Source organism: Callithrix jacchus, chromosome 11, assembly GCF_049354715.1.
Source record: "Callithrix jacchus isolate 240 chromosome 11, calJac240_pri, whole genome shotgun sequence".
Taxonomy (NCBI): domain Eukaryota; kingdom Metazoa; phylum Chordata; class Mammalia; order Primates; family Cebidae; genus Callithrix; species Callithrix jacchus.
This window is the reverse complement of record NC_133512.1, coordinates 109,897,752-109,922,584: the sequence shown is the minus strand read 5'-3', so window position 1 is coordinate 109,922,584 and position 24,833 is coordinate 109,897,752. Positions and strand designations below refer to the sequence as shown.

General features: G+C 40.3%; 1 protein-coding gene and 1 long non-coding RNA gene across 18 annotated transcripts in view; one reads left to right on the top strand and one right to left on the bottom strand.

Annotated features, from left to right (window-relative positions):
* The window catches only part of DGKI (diacylglycerol kinase iota), a 448,494-nt gene that overhangs the window by 11,837 nt on the left and 411,824 nt on the right, over positions 1-24,833 (bottom strand). For all 17 annotated transcript variants that reach the window (XM_035254659.3, XM_035254662.3, XM_035254663.3 and 14 more), the window contains 3 exons: positions 15,861-15,898; positions 11,894-12,014; positions 1,379-1,415 (listed from right to left, as the gene is read on the bottom strand). In XM_035254659.3, coding sequence (XP_035110550.1) covers positions 1,379-1,415; positions 11,894-12,014; positions 15,861-15,898 — 196 coding nt within the window. The remainder of the gene's footprint in view (positions 1-1,378; positions 1,416-11,893; positions 12,015-15,860; positions 15,899-24,833) is intronic.
* On the top strand, positions 306-13,275 carry LOC118143771 (uncharacterized). Its single transcript, XR_004728181.3, has 4 exons — positions 306-507; positions 4,861-4,964; positions 9,666-9,787; positions 10,565-13,275. It is a non-coding gene; the product is annotated as an uncharacterized LOC118143771 (long non-coding RNA).

The following is a 24,833-nucleotide window of genomic DNA, read 5'->3' as shown; positions in this document are numbered from 1 at the left end:
AGACCAATTGTGTAGATATAGCTGAACACTGGATATCATTCTCTCTGTGCATCCATCTGAGCACAGTAAGAAGGGCACTGGGTGAAGGAACAGGGAGCAATGTGGAGTGCCTCTGGCCCTTCAGGCACAGCATGCAGCCCTTGGTTGATAGCCACTCAGCCTGCAGAGAAATATCTCCTGAGAACCCAAGTTCAAAGAGCCAGGCCAACACCCACTCTGCTCTATCCACTTTAGATTCTGTGTGAGTGGCAGGTGGAAGGAGGGGGCAGCCACAGAGGATATCTGAGAGGCACAGTGAGACTCTGGGAGAGTTTGAGAGCCAGAGCTCTCCCCAGGAGGCAGCAGGCCTGAGGCCAGCCACTCAGTGTGGGAAGGGGCAAGGGAAACTGGCTATTTCCCCATTGCTGACAGGCTGTGTAGGGAGGAGGATATTCCTGTACTGAGCCCAAAGTCACCAAGATGCTTAATGCCAAAGTGTTTCAGGAAAAGCCCTGAAGGCATAATGGGGTAAGTGATGGCACCACTTATAATTTTGCCAATCAGATGTGCTGGTCTGTGGAGCAGCTCTATGGAGCAACAGACAGTTTCTTCCATGTGTACTAACTCATAGTTCTACTGCTTCTCATTCATTCTCCATTCTATTCGTTTCTACTCTCCTCTTCCCTGTGTGCTTACCTTCTCACCACCTCATTCCTCTCCCCACCAACTCATTTTATACCTTTTTAAATATGGCTTTCAGGATTAGTTGTACAGCCTATCTTTGTTCCTCTTTGGGAAGTAGTAGCTATTTTGCTGCTTTAAAAATAAGGTTGAAAACAAACATTATTATCAGTTTAGGCACCATCTCAGAGTGGATGACTTTGCCAATCAGGATCCCTTCTCTGAATCACAGAAGACAGAAAATGGAGTGACTACGTTCTTAGTTCTTCAGTGGTGGTTCATAACTTGTCTTGCTCTACACTAACAGAGAGGAGTTATGTCATTACATGTGAAGCATGCCTTAGGGCAGTAGGGCCCCATTTGCTCAGAAACCCAAGTTGAGAAAGAATAAATGTGATAGGTACATTAAAAGGTAAGTGTAATTATTTAGGCTTCTCAGCGTTCCAAGATGTACCAGTATAGGAGTATAATGCTTGGAGCATGTTCTAAATGATGATTACCATTGACTACGGGGCAAGCATTATGACCATGTCATCAATTTGTATTGTGTAATTTTTCATGTAGGCGATTAGCCCTGCACAGTTATGAACAGAGTTGAAAGTGGACTTTGAATTACTTAAACTAAAATTACCTATGCTATGCTCTATAGATTAAATTCTTCTCCCAGATATGTTCTGAAGAAAATTACCTAGACTATATAATAAAAGGCGACACTCACGTTTCGCTGTCTGCCATATCCAATAACTCAGAAGGACCTAAATAAGAAGAAAGCAAGATGGCCATAAATAATAAGCTCAAAAACTAAACATTATCAGAAAATCTACAGCCACAGAATTAAAATGCCTTGCAAAGCTATATTTGGGGATAGAAATCATAAGACAAAAGGAAAAATAAAAGGATCCCTCTACCTCCTTATCACCAAACTCCCAATCTCCATGAGCCAATATATATAGAATGGTAGATAGAAAACAACGGTATGGTCTCTGCTTCAAGAAGCTTTCAATCAAGTTTAATAAATAAAACTGGAATATGATAACTGAAAAGTAATCAAGTGGCTAACTAGGAAGAAAGGGGCGAATCAGGTGGACTTGAAGAACCAGGGCTATTTCTCATTCTCTAACAAGTTGCCTGGGATGGTGTTTTATGAAGCATAATATTAAGACTGTAAGACACTATATGTATCATCTAGAGTACAATTCCACTTTTTAAAAAATTTCCCTTTCAGATCAGAAAGAAATATTATGCACACACATCCAGTGACTATAGATGCATCCTTAGGAATGGAAATATTATGTGATTTGCCCCCTTCACAATGTTTTAGGTGTTCACAAATCAATCCATTCAGTCTACAAACACTGGAGTGTCCATCTTTCTAGCTTTGTACCACTGCTTCTCTCCTTGCCATCTCTTGCCCTCTTCAGCCTGTAGATATCAGCTGAGACTCCCCCCCACCATAAAGGCCTTTATGATCCCACTTCAAACAGTTTATTAAACACCAGCCTATATAATCCCTCACTTTATGTACTGACCCTATTTCCTACAGTTGAATGAGTAATGAGATTTATCATCCAAGTTGGGACCACCCCAGACAAGGGGAGATATATGATCATGTTACTGATCATGACATTTATCAAAGTATTTTTAAATCACCTGATTTCTCTCTCCCCATAACCAGACTCTAGAGAACCCCTTAAAGTTTTGGCCCATGCTTTGTCTGGCATTGTGTCATTCCTTGGTGCCTACTATAGAGCCTGGAGCTAAGGAGATGCGTAAATATTTGGTTGAATGGATGAATAAATATGCTTGTAAGGGCCATCACAGTTCTAGATATTGAGTATTTTAGTCTTTAGAAAGACTATCGATGATCCTGGGGATTTGCTCTCTTTATCAGTGGATATCACTATTTTTAACAATGAACTTACTGTGCATAGTAAGGAGGGGAAGAAGAGGTGATGACTCTCACCCTGAAAGTCTTTGGTCAGGGAGAATATAACACAGATGTTATGGGATTTCCCAATTCTCCTTGTTATCCAAATCATCTTAACTTCCTCTCGTTCACACCTGCTATTCACTGGGACCAGGCGAATCTTCTCTTGCAAAGCCTCTCTTATTTTGTCTCTTCTGTTTGTCCTGTTTGACAAATACACTTCCTAACCAGTATCTGCCTGAACATTATTAGCATGCAGAAGTAGTCACCAAGAAAGATAAGAAGGTCTCGTATCATCTAGATTTCTAGGTTTTCAGTATAGCATATCTACTGCTTACTCCCACGTATTTAAACACTGGAGCTCATAGTCTTCATCTGAAACTATATTTCCTCAATTTGTTCCCAAGGTTCCATTTTATTTATTTATGTATTTTTCAAAAAAGCTAAAGTTGTAACTACACACCCAACCATGAACTTCTCAGGCTTTCCCAGCTCTCCCTATCCATAATAGCCTCATACCTAAATCTGACATGTTCTTTAAAAGCTAGTCTGTGACAAGGTCCTCCGAAAAGATGACCTTTGACAGGCGGAATCTATTCTTTCTCTCAACTCCTAAAGCACTTCTTTGGTTCTACCCTCATACTATGTATTCACTTTTGGAATTCATGCCTTCCATAAATAAATTATTCTGTATCTGTTGAATATAAGAACACCTTAATTATTTTTTGTATCCTACTATCACCTACCCCTTATTAAGGAAACGACAAAAAAATAACTCATTCCTCTTTGTTCCTTGGTGCTGTGATTCTAAGACAAAATAAATAATGATCTTCATCCTCCCACATACCCAAAAGGCAAAGTAGCAAAGGGCAGTGATTAGGAGTGAGGTTTCTGGAGTTGTCCCTTCTTGGTTAAAAGTCCCTGTTCTACTACAGACTAGGTCTTTGGCAAGTCTAATTAATCTCTCAGTCCCTTAGTTATCACACATATAAAGTCAAATTAATAATAGTATTTATCTCACAGAGTTGTTGTAAGAGTTCAAGAGGGCCGGGCACAGTGGCTCATGCCTGTAATTCCAGCATTTTGGGAGGCCAAGGTGGGTGGATCATTTGAGGTCAGGAGTTTGAGACCAGCCTGACCAACATGGTGAAACCCCATCTCTACTAAAAATTCAAAAATTAGCCAGGCATGGTGGCATACACCTATAAGCCCAGCTTCTCAGGAGGCTGAAGCAGGAGAATCGCTTGAACCCAGAAGGTTAAGGTTGCAGTGAGCCGAGATTGTGCCACTGCACTCCAGCCTGGGCGACAGAGCAAGACTTTGCCTCAAAAAAAAAAAAAAAAAAAAAAGAGTCAATACACATAGTGTGCTTAAAACAGTGCCCGGCACACCACAGGTACGGCTTCAGCTTTAGCTAGCATAAAGTGTCCTATTCTCTGTCCTCTCTGTCCTGAAACAGCAGGTCGCACTTTGTCAAGATATGGGACTATCACTGAAGGAAGGTGATGTGAAAGGGTTCCATTACTCCCACTTAATGTGAAACCACTCGTTGACTCAAATTCTATGTCCTGAGAACTAAGCACCTCAGGCCTATTTAGCTGCCAACAGGGCACTCTTCACAATGTCAACAAGAGGCTTAAGCACCCAATGGTCCTCTTAAAGAGTGCCTGTCACCTTCAGGGACGATTCTAAGCCACTCATTTTGAAAGGAATTCCATGAACATGAGTAGCCTGGACTCATTAGTAGCTCTGTTCCCATTGGTACTGCGAATTGCACAACTATTTAGGCAACAGAGGCCTTGTTTACTTTCCCCTCCATTCAGCACTGTCATTCAGTGCTCTCAGAAAAGTGCCATGGTGGGTCCACAGTCCTCCAGGGTCTGAGTCTCTACGCACGTGAGGGGATCCTGAAGCATTTTAATTGGGCTAGCATAGCAATAATTCACAATTGGAAGATGGGGACAAGGAAGAGAGCTATTCTTCACAATTTCTGACCAGAATCACTACATATGCAGCCAACCCAGAATTATTCCAGAGCTGATTATCCAGTCTGTGAGTCAGGCATGCCTGCGGCTACCCATCACTCTCCCTCCCTCTGCACCCTTTCATCCGCTGCAGCTGACAGAGGTGAGAGGCAGAGGCACTAATACTAAGGCAAGAAACTTTTGCTCTTAATTAATATCTAAAAAAATGCCAATTAAAGGGCTTGGGGAATGGCTCTGAAATAATCAATTTAATTAACTTCAACTTTCCTTATTCTCCCATCAACATAGATAATCACAAAACAGCAGAACATTTTGAACACTGGCCAAGAAGAGGCAAAAGCGGCAGCCAGCTGACTACAGCTGGGAATGGGCAGCTATTTTTAACAGCACAGGTACATTTTCTAATCATTTTTTAGCGTGCTTTAAACTGACTGCATAATGCTAGCAAGGAAGGAGCTACAGAGAGTGGATGCCAGGAGAGGCCTAAGACAAGGCCGTTCTTCTCCTTATTTGAACTTGCACTCCCAACTAGGGAGCCGTGCTTTAACTCTACAATGTGGACTTTAACTGCACCCTGTGGCTTCTAGTGTATAAACAATAACACCTGTGATTTTTGGAAAGTTAATGTGAGTCTCACTGATAAAGGAAAGGAGATAAAAGGAGAAAAACAAGAGAGAAAAAAATAAAGACTGGTCAGGCACGGTGGGTCATGCCTGTAATCCCGGAATTTTGGGAGAGCTAGGTGAGAGGACTGTTTGAGCCCAGGAGTTCAAGACCAGCCAGCGTAACATAGTGAGACCCTAACTCTACAAAAACTTTTTAAAAAATTAGCTGGGAGTGGCAATACATGCCTGTAGTCCCAGCTACTCGGGAGGATAAGGAGGGAAGATTCCTTGAGCCCAGGAGATCAGAGTTACCGTGAGCCATGACTACACCACTGCACTCCAGCCTGGGTGACAGAGTGAGATCCTGTCTCAAAAAAAAGTAAAATAAAAAAAGACAACTGAATTCCTTCAATGTATGTGAAAGGGTAACATTTGGGTTTGGGGCTTGTTTTATATACACATACGTTCTGATGCCAACACTAAGCCTCTCCCCTAAGGAATTTCAAGGGAGACCATCAAACTGTCAACAGAGAATTCACTATTGTTTCCTCAGTAGACAAGGAAATCTTAGGTCTCCGTCTCTTTCAGCATTTACTAAAATGTCCACTCTTCATCCATTGGCTGACCTGCATCAGAAAAAATACTGTAAAATCCCTGTTGAGGAGATATGGGTGCAGATTTCTCCATGAAAATTTCAGATGAAAATGGCCACTGCTCTTCCAGAAACCTAGACCAGCTGACACTTGAACTCTGCTTATGACACTCATAAGGCCCCACCCTGTACTGTGGTTATCTATCCATGTTTCATTTCCCTTGCTGGTATCAGGAATATGAAGGACCAGACCATCTCTCACATATGCATGAGTTTTGGCAAGTCACCTAACTCCACCATGCTTCCATTTTCTCCACCAAATAGAGGTGAGAGTTTACTGTATAGGGTTGCAAAAATTAAATATGAGAATGCATTTAAAACACTGAGAACAATAGAGGTTAGTGGTGATTGTTACAGATACTTTTTTTTTTTTCCTTAAAAGTGCCTGGGACAGAATTAAAATGTTTTAATGAATGAATGAATAAAAGACATTCTAAAAGCATTTTGGATCCCAGCCAATATTACTTTAAGAGAAAGATTCATAATTGAAACATGGATTCAAAAGACTGTGTATATGAGAAATGGTCTGAAAATTAAGGGAAAGAAAATTCTGTTAAGTGGACATACACATCAGTATTCAGGAGAAGCCCAGGGAATGCAAAAGGAAGCAAAACTTCACAAATCTTTCAAAACAAGAAAGTGAACATCGTGTTAAGTAGCCAGGCCTTCCAAATTACAATGTTGCTGCCCAGTACTCATTCCATAGGCTCTTCTGTTGGATACCCCAGCTCCTGCTGATGTGACTTTGTCATCAATATTTTATTTGTAGTATATATGATGTGCCTTTTGTCACATGCATTCTTTAATTTGCTTCCCACACCAATGCCTCCAAATCCCCTTTGCTATTCCTTCCACTTCCCATGGCCTCTCTCTGGGCCCTCATTTCCCATTAGTCTCCCTGACGCTGCCAGCAGACCATTCCAAATCCTCCCCTGCCACAGGACAAAAGCTGCACAGATGTGGGGAGAGCTGGCACTGGGAATGCTAACAGCACTGTCATCCTGTCCCAGCAGGATGGTGGTCGGTTCTCTCTGGACCAGAGGCAGAAAAAGGGGGGTTAAAAAAAGAGAAAAGAAAGACTGAAGACAGAAAAAGAGGGAAGACAAAATAACCCATTGAAATCAAAAAGGAAATGCATGAGTGAGATTTCTATCAGGAAAACCAGTAGGGGGCAATGGGGTAGGCGTGGGGAGAATAAAAACAAAAGAGCAGAGTGCGCAGGGTGGCAAAGGAAAGAAACAATACAAAAGTCCCTTGGAGGGGCAAATGAGGGGGGAGGGAGTGAGCAGAAAATATGGTTGAAAGGAGCTGAAAAGCGGGAACCACTGAGAGGAATCTCAGCTGGAATCCCTGCATCCTTAGTTTCTCTCCCAGTCTCTGTGGAATTGTTAACTCTTCCTCCCTCAGTCTCTTTTCAACTCTCTAAATGCCCAAATTCCAGTTTTTCATAAAGGAAAGCAGCATGCTGTATACATAAGAGAAGACATCCAAAGGAAGAAGATGCAAGCTGAAAAAAAATTCAAGCCTCCCATGGTGCTTTTAGAACACACCACACATCTCCTGTTGCACAGCCCCCAACCTGCTTTAAAAGAGCCCATAGAAGAGAAATTGATTGCTGCTTGTGTCTGGGAGAATAACTAATCTCAGGACTCTTGCTCAGGTCTCCTCTTGATGATGGCCCACACATCTGACCAGAGCCAATGAAGAAGAGGGCAGAGCAGAGGGGAGAGGGGCTCAGGAGTCAGGTTGTGGGAAGCAAATGAAGTATCAACTCAGGAGCCGCAAACATCAGTTGTGCACCTGGAGAAGAGCCCGTGGATCCAGCAGAACTGCAATTACTAAAGGCATCCTTACAGTCAAGTCTGAACACCTTTTCATATTTATGTTGTATGAAACCACGGGACAGACAGAAACCAAATCGTAAAAAATAAGTAAATAAATAAACAAAGGCTTTGAGAGATTTGCAATATTCAGTAACCAGGAGAAATGTCTTTCTTGATCTTTGACATAGTGTAAAAGTTTTACTATTTTTTTTTTCATTTACATGAATTCAAACTGATGAGACTTACCCACTGCAAATCTGATGCTAATTTAAAATACAATGCCATAATCTGACATACATCCCTAAATCCCAGATTTACTGAGACCTCTTGGAAAGTCTTTTTTCTTTCTTCTTTTTTTTTTTTTGGTCTGGTCAGGGTATTCCAGAGTTATCATCATTGCTAAGTTAGGAGATACTATTTCCATCAACAGAGATAACTTAAGAAGGTGATGACAGTGTAGAGAAAGGGTCATGTTTTCTGTGTACTTGTCTCTGACTTCAAGAACCCTCAAAATTATAGGAGTTTCCATCATTTAAAAGAGAGGAATGGTTTTGTTATGAGGGTTTTCCATAAAATGCAATGGTTAATATAAACTGAATCAGCAACTAAAGATACTAAGAAACAATCACAAGACAGTTGAGCCGAAGTGTTTAGCTCTTGAGGAATGAAGTTAATTAGGCTATATCAAATGATTTTACACCCATATTTCTGAATAAATAAAAAATATAAGATAGATGTCAGAATGAAATTGACAATGTCTACGAAGGCAGATAAAAACTAATTTCAATTAGAATCAATTGCATTTGAGTCTCCATCATTCATCTACAGTAGTAAAGTGTTAAAAAATTGCCGTCTATCAAAAATGCAGTGATGCTTGGACTGAACATCGTAATAACATTTCATTTGGAAACAAAAGAGATAGATTGTGCTCTCCCATCTCCACAGTCTTTCTCCCTGTGTGATTAGAGAGCCTGGTGAGGCAGGAAGTATATACAATGCCTTCTGAGACCTCAGGAATTGTTTGCTTAGAAGTGAAGTTAGGATGACTACTGTGACCATTGTGTTTCTTCTCGTGAGCATAAATATTAAGCCAATTAATTTATAACATCTAACCAAAGCATTAGAAAAATAAGCATCCCCCTCCCCCTAAAAAAGATTGAATTCCTTTGTGTCCTTCCATTCGGGCAGAGTGGTACTGTGTGACTCGGTCTTTGCCAGAGTCACTGCAGGTTGGTGAGAAACTACTGATTTGTGTTGGAACGTCAGGTTTTGCTCAAGGCTCTCAGAGAGAACCAGATGAATTCATGCCAGGTGAAGTATGTGTGTAATGATCTATATTTGGGGTTACAAACACCAAGCCCTATGAGTATGGATTAACGGTACTTTTAAGGACCCTATTTTTGGATGCAGGGGAAAGAGAGGAAGTAGAGGAAGCGAAAAGCCACTGTGTCTGGATGATATCGTCCCAGGCCTCATCATTCATGTCCCTGGGGTGGCTCAGATGAGGAGTTCTCCTGTTTTCATTTTTAGTGTACTAATATTTCAAATATTGCATGGGCCATACTTACGCTAAAAACGTCATTATTGTTATCTTTTTATTTCCTTCAAGGGACAGGGTCTGGCTCAGCTACCCAAGCTGCAGTGCAGTGGTACAATCCTAGCTCCCTCAACCTTGACCTCCCTGGCTCAGGCAATCCTTCTGCCTCAGGCTCACATAGCTGGGACTATGGTCCCACCAGGCCAGGCCATCTGTATTTGTGAAACCTGGATTCTTAGGACCCAGAACTGAAGTAAAAATAGAAAAACAAAGTTCTAAGGGATTCCAGGTGAATCAGACATTCAGGACATTGTGAGGGTAGTGTCATCACTTTAAACTGCAGAGAATGGTACATAAGGGAGTGTGGCAGATTAGATATATCCATGAACTATTCACAGCTCCTGCCATCAAACAGTGGAATCTGTTTCCCAACCTTTTAAGTTGGGGCTGACCCTGTGACTTGTTTTAACCAACAGAATGCAGTAGAGATCAAGCAGAACTTTCCAGCTCAGCTTCAGGACATCTGTCAGCTTCCAGTCTCACCCCTAGGAACCCTGGGACTACCATGCTGTGAAGAAGCTTGGGAAAAAAAGACCAGGTATTGAGAAGGCTTAGGTGTCCTGGCCTTCCAGCCATTCCAGCTGAAAGCCCCAAATATGTGAGAGTCCATCTTCAATAAAGCCTCATCAAAAACAGGAGCTGACTACAGCCTCCTAATGAGACCAATTGAGACAGTGGATACAGGGAGGATCCTAGGACTGGGGAGGAAATACTGCTTTTACAGGAAAGGTAAAAAGATGGGTGGGGGGGCCAAGGTGTGGAGAGAGAGATTCCTAGATTGTGCTGTCACTCAAATAGATGGCCAGTGTTCTCACCTAACTCCAGAGAGAGGGTAGGTGGGCACCAAATGGCTTAAGGTACCCAAGTAAGTATTCAATCTCTTGGGTAAAGGGCAAACTAAAGAGAGTAGATCGAAAGTGATCAAGAAGACAGCAACTAGGAGAACTTTAAACCTGAGCTGAAGAAAAAGAAAGTAACACTATACATCTAACCCTCACCTGAGCTTTGTGCAGTAGAAATCCTGAGACATTTTCTTGTTAAAGGAAAAATAACATCATAACATTGTGGCTTCACTCTTGCCCAGAAGCAATGCTTTTAACTGCAAGAGATTAATTAGCCAGGGAAATAGGAGAAGGAATGGTAATAAGCCCCAGACTTGGCACCAAAAATACATCCCCTCTACCTAGGCTTCCCAGGGCAGACAGGTTTGGAATTATCCAACCCACCTTACAAGAAGCAAAGAAATCCTGTAACACAGCTATCCTGCTTTCATGGCCTTTCCTTTTTCTAACCCGCCCTTTTTACTGTATTTCAGACCAAGGGTTTAAGCATAATCTTCACAGTGGGAAGGTACTGAAGACAAAGCAAAGGAAGTCTAACGTGACTGATAATCTAGTACCTACTTTGCAAGGACCTCGTGAAGATCAAATGACAGGATGTGGTCACTATAAGCAATTGGCAAATATGTGCTTGATAAATGGTAGCTATGTTATCTATTTGTGGCTTTACCGTAGGACTTAACACAGCTCCATATATCTGTTTTAAATTGAATTGTACACACAATCATATTTTTTTCTTTAGCCTACAATTGCTTGAAAACAGTAACTGCATTTTATTTTTGTGTGTATACCAGTCTATAACAGGCAGTTCCCATTAGGCACTATACAAATATTTGTTAAACAAATGAGTCAATGAATGGAATAAGACATACTTGCTGAATTGCATAAGAAGAGGAGCAAAAAGGATGTGAACGTTTACTAGTATGCTTACCATCTACAGGCTGAATTTAGGTACAAAAGGAGTCACACACAGGCTGACTGACAGGCTCAAAGAAACTTTTCCAATCTCTCTGTATATCAAAGTCCAGCAGAATTAGACTCTTTCATTCCTTCTCATTTAAAAACAGCCTAGCTAGGCAGTATTTTTTTCCTCTTTATTCCTGTTCTTTATTCCTAGAAATACTATGAAACATGAGAAATTGAATGTAACAGTTTAGATTTGGTATTCATCAAATATGTTTATGCTTCTAAAGGGTTTTTAGAGGCAGATGCTATAGTGCATGCTACTTTCTGCAAACAATCTAGCACCAAATTAGAAATCCAGTTTGAAAGCAATCTGGAAGGTTAGTATGATCTGCCACAGACCACACAATAGTACCAGACATTTTCAAAGAGAATAAAGTGTAACTCGGGTTGAAAAGATAAATGAGATCAAACAGGAAAAAAAATGAGAAACTAGAAAGATGGAAACAATCATCCTCATTAATCCTCACAATGATGAACTACAAATATGGATTAGGTAGGCGATCCCAACCTGTTAATTTACAGAAGGACTCCAGAAAAAATAAAGTTCATGATGCCAGGCTGCATTTATTCTTGTCCCTTATTTAAAAAAAAACTAATTAGTCTGAAAAATAGCCTGTAAAGAGCTTGGTATGAACATTGTTTCTATTAATTGCTTGGTTAGGATGGTCCATAGGTATCAGTGGTCTGCAGCCACGACTGCCTCTAAGAAGCAGGGGAGCCGGCTAAACGTTTGAGAGTATTTCTGCCATTCTGAAGAGTGCCTGGATGAAGGGTATCTTAGACAATGCAATGGATTTCACAGATAAGTGATCCTGGGAAAGTTCACTATGCCTACTCACCGTGGTCAAGGATATATTTCACAATCTCCCCGTTGCCGGTTTTAGCTGCGTAGTGAAGGAGTGAACAGTGGTCTGGTCCCTGAATTAGCAGACTGCCTCCATTTTTATAGCTTTCTATTAGCTGCAAGAGAGACATAACGGAAAGAAGCTCAGGCGGAATCCGGAACAAGGATAACAGCTAACTGGTAATAAAACAAGAGTCATGTAGCAAACCACAAATGCTTCTAGCCTCAGAGGACAGAGAGAAAAGTCAAAATGATGAAGTAACATTCCTGGATTGTTATCACTCACAGAGATGACCACGGCCTCTTCTAACTCTGGAGAGAGTCTGTGGGTATTGAATAGGCTAGGGAAACTGAGTTCATGGTGATTTACTTTTTTCATTTATTTTCTGAGCACTGGTCCCTATGGTCTCTGTTCCAAGAGGGAGAGGGGTGGAGTGGAGAACAAAAGCATCTCTATGTTGGCTTAGCATTCTCTTGAGTGAAAGAGTAATTATGGCCATAAGCAGGAATAGCTTGGCGACTGTAGCTAAGCTCCTTGCCTGTGTCCTTTAGTTTTTCTTTAGTCTCGTGAACCTAAACACCAAATATCAAAGCTGCTTCTGTTTCTCCTGTGTAAGATCACTGCATACAAATATAGACACATATGCATGCATCGTGCACGCACGCACATGAACACACGTCTGGCTTCCGTCTTCATCCAGATCTGCAGCCCAGCCTGCGAACCTTCTGTTAATCACCCAATACATACCTAACAGGCTAGAGATGATCTACAGAATGAGACCCAAAATGATTCAGAAAATGTAGTCGTTTCTACATGAGAGAGGACTGGGGAAGAAAACCAGAATTTTGTAGCCTGGGAATAAGGTGGCTAAATGAGGATATGGTCTAAGTTTATAAAATATTGAACAATACAGAAAATGTGAATGGTCCCTCTTCTCCAAACTACAGTATATCAGGACAAGAGTGCCTGCATGAAGCTTCTAATAGGTACTTTTAGGACAAAAGAGAATTAAATAACCCAGCAGGTAACAAGCAAAAGGAACACATTATCTTTCAAGAAGTTAGATGGCACACATTATAGATAATCAAACATCCCATAAGGTGAAAGAGCATAAATGACATAAACGCAAAGAATAAGTCCTAGTGTTCTATACCATTGTAGGATGACTCTGGTTAATAATATATTAAACAGTTTTAAATAGTTAGAAGGAGGATGTTGAATGTACCCCACATGAAGAAATGATAAATGTGTGAGATGGTAAATATGCTAATGACCCTGATCTGATCTCTGTATATTATAGGTATCAAAACACCGCTATGCACTCCATGAATATGTATAATCATTTGTCAATTAAAAATACGTTTTTAAAAAAGAAATGTAAATTCAGAGTTCACGTCTTCACTCAAATACATCCATAGAATTGTCATGGGCTAGATGCCAGGAATATAAATGTGAATACAATTCAGTCACTGTGCTCAAAGCCCTCACAGCCCATCAGGGAGATGGACAGGTAAAGAATTACGCTTTAATGGGCAGAAGCATCACAAAGTTCTCAGAGAATTACTAGGGAAGCATGAAGCAGGGGATAGAAACAGAGCCATGGAAGACCTCCCAGGACATGGATCAAAAGCAGTAAGTAGTTGAATGGAGTTAAAGAACATACGGGACTTTCATCCCTAAACTGGGGGCCAGGAGGGCAGGAAGAAGTAGCCAACAATTTTCCACAAAAATCTAAAAGGGAATCCTGTTCTATTCAACAGCATTGTCTTAAAAATGACACTCCCTTTCTTTGCGGGGAGATTGACAAAGGATAGCAGCATGGACGCAGCCAGACCCATTCAGGGTCAACTGCCTTGATCCTGCCTTCCTGTGCTGTTTCCAGACACCACGAACATGAGGTTACTCCATGGGCATTCTTCACAGCCCAGTTGTCCAGGAGCTATTTGTGACAGTCTTCATACAGGGGCGGCTCCAGAGATGTTGTGTTCTCTAGTCTATCTCTCGCTCTCCTTCTCTCCCTCTCTCGTGCAAACACAAATGCATGTACCCAACTTAATATTTAATAAATACTGTGCTTTCTACTCAGGAGAAAGAAACAAAAGAAGGTAGAGAAGAGAAAGAAAGAGGGCACTATTTGAGAAGGAAAATTAAAGAAAATATGTAAGAGAGAAAAAGAAAAACCTTAAGCCCTCAGTAAATATTCCATCTCTCAGTAAATAAGGTGTTATTAAGTCATGTTTTAGTCATTTGGGAAAGAATTATAACAGAAAATGCATTAGAATGGTACAAAAATGCTTGCGGTTTCTGTCACTGAAATGACAAAAAAAATGAATTACTTTTGCACCAACCTATAATAAGACAACCAGCTGGATATGGTGATTTCCCACATTGCAAATGATTCTCTATTTAAAAGTATGAAAAAAAGTGTGATAATAAACTCAGGGTCCTGGGAAATCAGTTACCTAAACTAAGAGCATATGGAAAATAAAGTGGAAGGGTCTCAAATGTACAGTGCTTTGCAAAACTTTCTGATGTAGAAACTACCCACCCTTCAAGGGCAGGAATCGATTTTATTCATGCCTTTATTTCCCATAAAACCTAATGGAAGGTCTTGCATGGAGTATAGGATGGTGTGGGCTTAATCCCATTGGTAAGAAACGGCACCGAACTCATCAATATAGTGCAATATAGTGCAATGGTGCACTATGATTTGTGCGGTGACACAGGCACCATTTTCAGTATTATGTATCTAAAGAAGGCAGTTGATCAAGATGTTTGCAATATTTTTACCATTTGTTTTCTTTCTAGTAACCTGTTGAAAAATGTAGCACAGGTGTCCTTCAGTTTGTCCAACAGATGTGCCCCACAAAATAGTTATATCTGGGGGTCGGACTTTTCAGCTTTCTCTTAGGGCTATTGGTTCCTCGATCTGCAATGGCACCTTACTCCACAGGCTGAGGAGTCAGGCATGGCCTCAGCCTCCAGGCAGTTGTCATTATTACAATGCAGATCAGTTCCAGCAGGGGGTGTGCAGGGGCATATGAGCAGTCATGGGCCTGATGCCTGAAAATGATGTGGGACCAAACACAGCTGTAGAATATTCATAGATGATGCTATATTATACAACAAATATTTGTATTTCCATCATGTGTACTATTTAAAAATGCAGATCGACACTCTCAGAATATTAATAAAATATTCTGATATATCAGAATATCAAATAAAATATAATACATGTAATAGGAACAATTTTGAGACCTTAATATGCATTATTACATTTACTCCTCATGACAAGCCAAAGAGAAAGGTAACATTATTCCATTTTATTGATGAAGAAACTAAGGCAAAGAGAGAATAAAATAATTACCCAAAATCACACAGACAGTGAATGACAGAGCCGAGATCTGAACTCAGAAAGTCTGATGTCAGATTTTACATTCACCGTCAGGGCAGTGGTGACTGCTTCCTTCCTTCTGAACAAAATTCACCAGAAAACACAAGCGTAAATTAAACTATTCCAGGTGGATCAGACTGAGGGTCCTTGTTTGGCTGTCATCCCCAAAGTATAAAACAGTAACAAGGAAAGATTAATCTCTGGCCTGAGAAATGCATTTCTGAGTGTTGTCCAGGTGATTCTTACAGATGCATTCATTTCAATACCTGCCTGAAAGGAAATCTTTAAATTCTTCAAATGTCAGCTTTTAGGGAGTAGAAATTCCTGGCACTGTGCACACTGCATCCTGGGGATATGAAGTTCATTTTAAGTAACTGAGGCAAGTGCCCTGATGCTCTTGAACATCCTCTTTGCTCAGTTCTCAAAACAACATCCTACCGCTTCCACTCAGCCAGAGCAGGCAGTGGGATGATACATGATAGATGGGGACATAGAAATGTGGTGAGGAATGATGTTGACTTAAAGTTCTTAAGGAGTCGCCAAAGATTTGGTAGAAAGATATCTTACCTTCATAAGATCACCAGCTATTACTGCCTGCAAAATTGCTGTGAAAACAAAAGAAAGATGTGCCATTAGTAGAAGACCCTTCCATTAAAATATCACACAAAGTTGGATCCATATTTTGGACAAGTAGTCTACATTTGGCGCAGGAATCAGGGAAGGAAAATATCTTGGTCAAACAGACTGAGGCCCTTCCCCACCCAGGTACCCATTCCATGCATCCTTCCAGAACCCATGTGTGCCCCCCTCCAGCCTTGATACAGTAAATATTTAAAACATTGGAGTCACACATATTGGGTTCAAATGTCAACTTTAAGTAGTAGGACACTGGGCAAATCATTTAACCCCCCTGAATCTGTTTCCACATTTGTAAAAGAGAAAGTTTAAACTTAGTAGGATAGTTACAAGGGTTCATGAAGTCCTGTGAATGTTCCTAACCCAGCCACGGATGCAGAGTAGGTGCCTAATCATGATTGCACTTGCTTCCTTCTTTCTATTTCCTTCTACTTTGCTCTCTTGGGATTTAAGCAGTCACCAGTACTTTTGTGTTTTATGATAAACACCTATTGCTAGGAATATTAAGAAGACTGGAGACAGGAAAGAGGAATCAAATCTATTTTAATTGTGTTCTCGAGAAAACAACCATGTGTTTGGCATTTAATTTATTGATGATTCTTATGAAAGAAAAAAAAAGGCTAAAGGTAATAGGTAATTTAAACTACTTATAAGAATATGTAGCCTTGGGGAAAAAAACAGAAATGTCTAATGATTCATGTATCTCATTCTCATGTGGGGTATAGAAAAGGAATGACAGGCTGGGCGCAGTGGCTCAAGACTGTAATCCCAACACTTTGGGAGGTCGAGGTAGGTGGATCATTTGAGGTCAGGAGTTTAAGACCAGTTTGGCCAACATGGTAAGACCCCATCTCTACCTAAAATACAAAAATTAGCTGGTGTGATGGTGCACACCTGTAATACTTGGGAGGCAGAAGCAGGAAAATCGCTTGAACCCAGGAGGCAGAGGTTGCGGTGAGCTGAGATGCGCCACTACTCTCCAGCCTCGGTGACACAGTAAGACTCTGTCTCAAAATAAATGAATGAATGAGTGAGTGAGAAAATATGACAAAAGGGAAAAATAACATATGAGTGTCCAATGACAATTATGGTTCCTAAAGGAAACTATTTGCATCAGGTTGGAAATGGTCCTTTTAGAGAAATAAATATCTTGATTTTATAATGACATATATATTACATTTTTCATTTTTATTTTAGATTCAGGGGGTACATGTGCTGGTTTATTACAAGGATATATTGTATAATGCTGAGGTTGGAACTTCTATTGATCCTGTCACCCAGAGAGTGAACATGGTACTTAACAGGAAGTTTTCAGCCTTTATCTTCCTCCCGCTCTCCTTCTGGAGTTCCCAGTGTCTACTGTTCCCATCCTTATGTCCATGAGTACCGAAACTTTAGCTCCCACTTACAAGTAAGAACATGCAATACTTGGTTTTCTGTTTCTGCATTAGTTCACTTAGGATCATGGTCTTCAGCTACACCCACGTTGTTACAAAGGACATGATTTCATTATTTTTTATATCCGTGTAGTCTTCCACGGTATATATGTACCATGTTTTCTTTATCTACTCCATTGCTGACAGGCACCTCTGCTGATTCCATGTGTTTACTATCCCAAAGAGCACTAAGATGAACACTGAGTACATGTGTCTTTTTGGTCGGATGATTGGTTTTCCTTTAGGTATATACCCAGTAACGGAATCGCTGGGTCGAATGGTAGTTCTGCTTTAAGTTCTTTGAGAAACCTCCAAACTGCTTTTCACAGTGGCTAAGCTAATTTAAATTTCTAACGGCAGTGTATAAGCATTCCCTTTTCTCCACAGCCTCGCCAACATCTGTTATTTTTTGACTTTCAAAAAATAGATTTTAAGGCTTTAAAGTCACAAAGTTTTAGAAGAAAAATAATTTAAATGTATTTTTGTAAAGTGATACTTTATCCTTATTTGAGTAGTCTCTCATATAGAGTTAGCCAAAAGTGCTGTATCATGCATTAAATTACATGGAGTCCCCGGCTTTCACTGAGCAAAACCCCCAAAGCTTTTTATATTGCATATTTATGAGTCCTGGGGGAGCAGATGCAAAGGACCATAAGCATGTTAAACTCACCCTGAGCTGAGTGCCTTCCCTTTGACCAAAGCTGAAGCCTTAGAAATGTACAGAAATAATGAGGGCTACTTGAGCATCGGAGGAAACAGAAGGTAGGAAGAAGAAAAGAATGGAGAACAGAAAAGAGAGAAGGAAAGCTCCTCTCCATAACGAGCTATAAACGACATCCTCTTGGTGTTCCCCTCAGAATCCTAGCATAATGCTTTGCACATTGTAGGTATACACCAATTAATTGTTGAACTGACTGAAAAGAAAGCAAAGAGAGAAAAGGAGAAGAGAGATGAAAATGAGAGAAAGGGAATTAATAAAGTGTTATGTGTCAAAAAAAAAAAAAAACCTATGAAAACATGGTGCCTCACTCCTCCTTTTATAAATGTCCACAATGGAGTTTAAAGTAAATCTCTTGGGGTATAGTGGCCCAAATCAGCACCATAGCACAGACCCCCATGAGAGCCTCTCTCCGGTGCCCTCAGAGAGTTTACCATGCACAGAACTCTACGAGGCTCTGCAAGGCCTGTAGACAGTGAGAAAAACACTGTTGTCAGGTTTGTAATGTGAAAAAAAGACTCTTAACTGGAGTCTAATTCTAATTGCAACAAGTTATTGGACACATACATTTTGGAAGTTATTCAATTGTTTTGAATCAATTATCTCATTTTCAAATGAGGTTAACAGCTGCAATGCTCACCTCCCAGCAGGACAAAATTTTTAACGTGTTTTGTAATAGATATGTTATATAAACAGAAGGCACGGTTTTCAGTACTTTGTGACTGCACATAAGTACATGAAAAAGACATCTGAACCTTCATAAGGAGCCTACCAATAAGGGTCAAATTGGCATGTGAAGCTAAGCAGACATATCTTGGTTAATATAGAAGCCAACAGATTAGAAGCACAGATAAATGAGCCAAGGATGTGGTTAACTCCAAGACATAAACCCTGCATCAAAGGACAGGGAAGGGCTGAAGAAAGTAAAGCCAGCCCTCCACATCTGCAGATTGGACCAACCTCACATCGAAAATATTCAAATAATAATAATGATACAACAATAAAAAATACCATGAATTAAAAAAAAAAATACAATATAGCAACTATTTATATAGCATTTGCATTATATTTGGTATTATAAGTAATCTGGAGATGACTTGAAGTATAGAGGAGGATATGCATAGGTTATACGCAAATACTGAGCTATTTTAGATGAGGGACTTGAGCATATGTAGCTTTTGGTATCTGCAAGAGATCCTGGAACTAACCCCCCACAGGTATCAAGCGACAGCTGTATTAACAATTACAGCTCCAGGAGGACAAATCAGTCTGGACTTTGATACAATAGGATGTTCTCCTGATGGAAGCAGAACGTCCCTAATAGGAGAGAAATAAGATTAGGAAAGTTGCATGAAGGAGCAGTTAATGCAAAGCCTTGTATTGAACACAGAGAAGTTCAAAAGATAGCCTATGTTATTGGCCAGGAGCAGTAACTCATGCCTGTAATCTCAGCACTTTAGGAGGCCAAGGAGGGTGGATCACAAGGTCAGGAGCTCAAGACCAGCCTGGCCAACTTAGTGAAACCCCGTCCCTACTAAAAATACATAAAAATTAGCTGAGCATAGTGGCAGGTGTCTGTAATTTCGGCTACTCAGGAGGCTGAGGCAGAGAATTTCTTGAACCCTGGAGGGAGAGGTTGCAGTGAGCCAAGATCATGCCACTGAACTCTAGCCTGGGTGACAGAGCAAGACTCCCTGTAAAACAAACAAACAAAAAACACTCAAACAAAACAAAAAAAAACATAGTCTATGTTATTAAGACTGTATCTGTATTGAAACATTTCTCAGAATTTAAAAGATAAAAAGGAGGGAGAAACACAGAAAAGAGAAAGACAGAAAAGGAAAGAAAAATGAATTAATTAACTGAAAGCATTTATGTTATAAAATTTGGTGCATGTAAGCAACAAAGCAAGATGACAAAAATACTCCCCAGGACAAAGGTTATTTAAGGATCACTCAACATATACATTAATGAAAGTAGGACAGTCTGGCTAAAACTCTTGACTAGGTATAAAGTTCATAGAAGGCTTCTTGAAGCAGGTGAAGTTTAAGCTGATTCTTCTATGATACATGGATTAGTTAGCAAAGAAGGTTTGAAAAATTTTTGCAAGATGAAGGAAGGATGTGAACAAGGAGATAAAGGTAAGTCATGGTGTCTGAGCGAATCTGGAAAGATCTTTGTGTTGCCACATCTGAGGTGGAGAATAGTCTCAGGTAACGCGATCCAGAGTTTCACGGGAACCACTCCAGGGCGCAAGTCTGACACCAAGATAAGGCATTTAAATTTTATTCTCCTGCTGATTGAGAAGTATTGAAGAGCTAAAAGCAAACCAGGGGAGCATATAAATGTCCTTAAGCATGCCAGTGTGAGTCCCGTTTCTCCCCCTCTGGAAACAGTTAAGTTCCTACCTGCTCCTTTTCTCCCAGTAGCCAGAATTACAGCCTCTTTTAACTCTACCCCGTATCAGTCACAAGCATTGTTATTTTTGTTTGTTGGTTTCCAACAGCCTCCCAGTTTGAAGTCCCCTTGAATAGGTAGAAGATCATATGACAGAATCATAAACACGAATAATTTCCAATTGTACTGGATGTGAAGAGCATGAATATTTATTTTAAGTCATGCAATACACCCAAGGGTAGCTATTATGCAAACATTATTAGGAACAAGGCTCACTTCTCTCTTCTGATTAATGTCCTCTCCTATGAACACGGTTGTCTAAGATTTCCTCCACATAAAAAGGGCCTGGATCTATTATTATTCAACTCCAGATAATAACCTTCTGAAGGATTGAGCTTAAAAACAAATAATGAGTTGTTATGATTACAATATTATTCTTCATAATTTCTTGAGCTCGGAGCCTGTCTTCTTGCCTTTCTCAAAACTCCTTCAAACTAAGGAAACGATGCTCCAAAATTCAAAGAAGCAAGGACAGCCAAGTTGTTAATGGACATAAAAGTTGTTAAGTATATGAATAAGTTTCTTGGAAAATTAAATCACAGAAACTTATGAAGACAGGAATGTAAGGGGGTAGAGAACTGAGAAAATGGTCACTTTTACAGGTTAGAAGTTGAACCATTACTCCATAAGAAATGGTTTATTTTTCCTTCTGTGCCATATCTTCAAATAAATTATTGTTCAGTACACATACCAAGACAGAAAGGTAGAACTGAGAAGTCAAGACTTCCAGGAAGGAACTGCCATCTTCCTTCTCACAGCCTCTCTCACATGCTCCCATGAGTCTGGATGTGCTCAGACATTCACGTGTGGAAAGAAGAGATGGCTTCTGCCGTGTGGAATCAGGAAAGGGAGAAGACAGCTGTGGTGATCTGAATGTTTGTATCCCTCCAATATTCACGTTGAAACTTAATCCTCATTGTGGTATTAACAGGTGGGGCCTTTTAGGAAATGATTAAGTCATGAAGGTGGAGCCTTCATGAAGGATATCAATGCCCTTCTAAAAGAGCTGTTAGAGAGCCGCCTGGCCTTTGCATGTCTTCCACCATGTGAGGACACAGTCTTCATTTCTTTTTGCCTTCCCATAATGTGAGGATGCAGCAAGAGGCTGCCATCTCTGAAGCAGAGAGAAGTTTGCTAGCACATTGATCTTGGTCTTCCCAGAATCCAGAACCATGAGAAATAAATTTCTGTTATTTATACATGATCCGGTCTAAGATATTTTGTCCTAGCAGCAGGATCAGACTAAGACACTCATCTGTTTCCACCATGCCAGGCCCATAAGAAGACGGTAAGAAGGCAGCAATGTACAAAACAAACTTTATCACGGAGCTTACATTTTGGCAAGAAGCACGAAACAAAATCTGACTTATTATTAGGAAGGGATATACCATAATTGAGTCCACATTCAGACTGCCTGTGAGTGCCACTAACTGCTATAACTTTAGGCAAGTTAATTTACCAAGCTCCAGTTCTATTCATGGAAAAATGAAAAGCAGTTCTTTTGAGGCTCTGCCTTGCAAATAAGCTTAAGGCACAGAGAATCTAACCATCATGGTACCTGGTCATCTGCAGAGAGCAGCAGGGAGTACTGATGTTTTTAGTTCCATCACACAGAAAAAGATTATTTTAGACTAAGGTAGAATTTGGCATATGACTACTTTTGAAGGGATGGCTTAAGGTTGTAATTATTGCTGTGCAGAAGAAAATATTGGGGAATACAAAGTATGCAGAACTTGGCAGTCATATATATGTTTGTGATTCTCAATGAAGCAACTGAAATTACTACATTGTTACATACAAAGTAGAATCACAACTCTGGGTGTGCAGCCCAGTGGTAGAGCATTTGACTGCAAAATAGAATCACAACTCTGAGCATTTATATCTCTTTTTTCAGTTTAATCGTTCATATGTTTTTTAGTTTTAAAAATAATATCCTATTACCAAATTGTTTGTTGCCCGCCCATAGTAGCAGTCATCTCTTTTTTTCTAAAATCATAGAAGAAAAAATAAAAGTAAATATAAAAAACTGCTAAACAAAGAATGGCTTGTAGAGATGTAGGGAAAACATCAGTTGATTCATGAGAATCATAAATATATCTAGCTTTGCCAAGTTCTGTGAACTTTTACTCCTAAATATGTTCATGTGCAAAGCAAGAGTCACAACCCTAAACTATTTCTTGAAAAGTACTAATACCCTACCATCAAGAGCTGTATTTGGTCTTAGTCTAACCTTTCATTTCATAGATGAGTAAATTAGGGCTTGAGATCTGAACTGACCTTTGCAGGATCACACAGATTAATCAGCAATCCAGTTGAAAGACAAAGGACCCTTGTTTCGTTTACTTGCTGCCTCCCTTCCCCAGGTCTGAGTTTCTTCCACCATATGATGCTGTTTCTCCTGCGTTTAACTTGGAGCAGCATAGCCAAAATGAAAATAATAACCCCCAGGAAAAGTTTTATGAATGTATGACGTACAAAATGAAGTTAAAGTAAATTTACAGTTTTAAGTCCCAACTTTTTGTGTATGCCGACAGAGACAAAATCCATGGCAAACGTTACACGTATAATTCTCTTGATCTGATCATACTGGAGTCTTCATAGTTTGCCTTTATTCAATCCATTACTTCTTGCATGGCTACCAGATAGCTTATGCCATAGCTGCCCAAATAGCTCACTTGCCGAGATACGTATTTCTGCATAGCTTTTCCTGTATTTACCTTATCAAAAACATCCTGTCCAATTTTTCTACTTTGCGAGCAGCCAGCCATGGTACATGAGCAACAAACTGTGAGGGCTTAGCTCACAAAAATGAAATTTAGCATAATCGTCAAACATAGCAAAGGTAATCTAACACACTGATATGGACGACCACTGTGGATTATGCTAATGAGGCATAAATGGGAAGCAGCTCAAGAAAAATGACTGTAATTAATATTATTCTACATAGCCATACCAAATAAGCCCAAGATGAGGTGAGGAAAAGAAGAAATTACAAATATTTCTAAAGACCTCTGCATTTTAATCTAGACCTAGAGGACTTTTTCACAACCAGTAAAAAGATATATGACAAATTATTTGTTACAATAAAAGGTAAAGTACTGAAGGTTTTTAAATAACATATTAGAACAGATTTAAGATTACTCTTCTAATGACACGCAACTCTGTCAACTATCTATTATCACATAGCAAAATATATGGCTTAAAACCCAATTATTTCTTTTGCTGAAAAAGCTGCACTTGGGGCAGGGTTCTGCAGAGACAGTTTGTCTTTCTTATACCCGGCAGCAGTTGGAGCTGCTCCACTAAGAGCTGAAAGATCCACTTTCAATATGATCAGACACGTGGCTAGTAACAGGGTGCTGGCTTCAGCTGGGTGCCTTGGGAATCTCATGTGGGATTCCTGGGCTTCCCATGTGCTGCCTGGTTTTCCTCATAAGATGCTGGCTGGATTCCAAAAGCATCCATCCCAAGAGAGCTCAGTGATCAACCCACCTTGCCTTGGAAATCCCAAGGTATCATTCCTGCTGAAGTCCCACATTTTCCAATATTCAAGGAGAGAGAGAGCATAGACCCCACATTTCAATGGAAAGAGCATCAGAGTCACATTGCAAGATGAGTGTGTAGGAGGGAGAAAATGCCATGGCTATTTTTGAGAAGTACAAACTGTCACATCACACACTTGAATTGTGATGGGCTTTGATTCAGAGGGCTAGTGTTGGCTTGTTAGTGTTGGGGAAGGGATATGACCAATAGTCTTGTGACCTATGTCACTTATGGGAATGTATTATGCATACAGTGTCATCTGATTTGTGTCATGAGTATCTTGGTAGAAAAATTAAAATGGCTGAAAACTGCTTTTCTGGAGGAACAGCTTTTTGGAGCAGAAAGAAAAAAGAAGCAGGGGGAAGACTAGGCAGACAACTAGTGCTTGTTGGATTGAATTAAAAATTCTGTCTTAGGTGAGTCTGTCCCTAATCTCTCATTAATAATCAGACGTGGCTAAGTGTGGTGGCTCACGCCTGTAATCCCAATACTTTGGGAAGCCAAGGGAGGTGGATCACCTGAAGTCAGGAGTTCTAGACCAGACTGGCCAACATGGTTCAACCCCATCTCTGAGAAAAATACAAAAATTAGCTGGGCGTGATGGAATGTGCCTATAGTCCTAGCTACTCAGGAGGTTGAGACAGGAGAATTGCTTCAACCAGGGAGGCGGAGGTTGCAGTGAGCCGAGATCACGCCACTACACTCCCGTCTGAGCAACAGAGCGAGACTAGGTCTCAAAAAAAAAAAAAA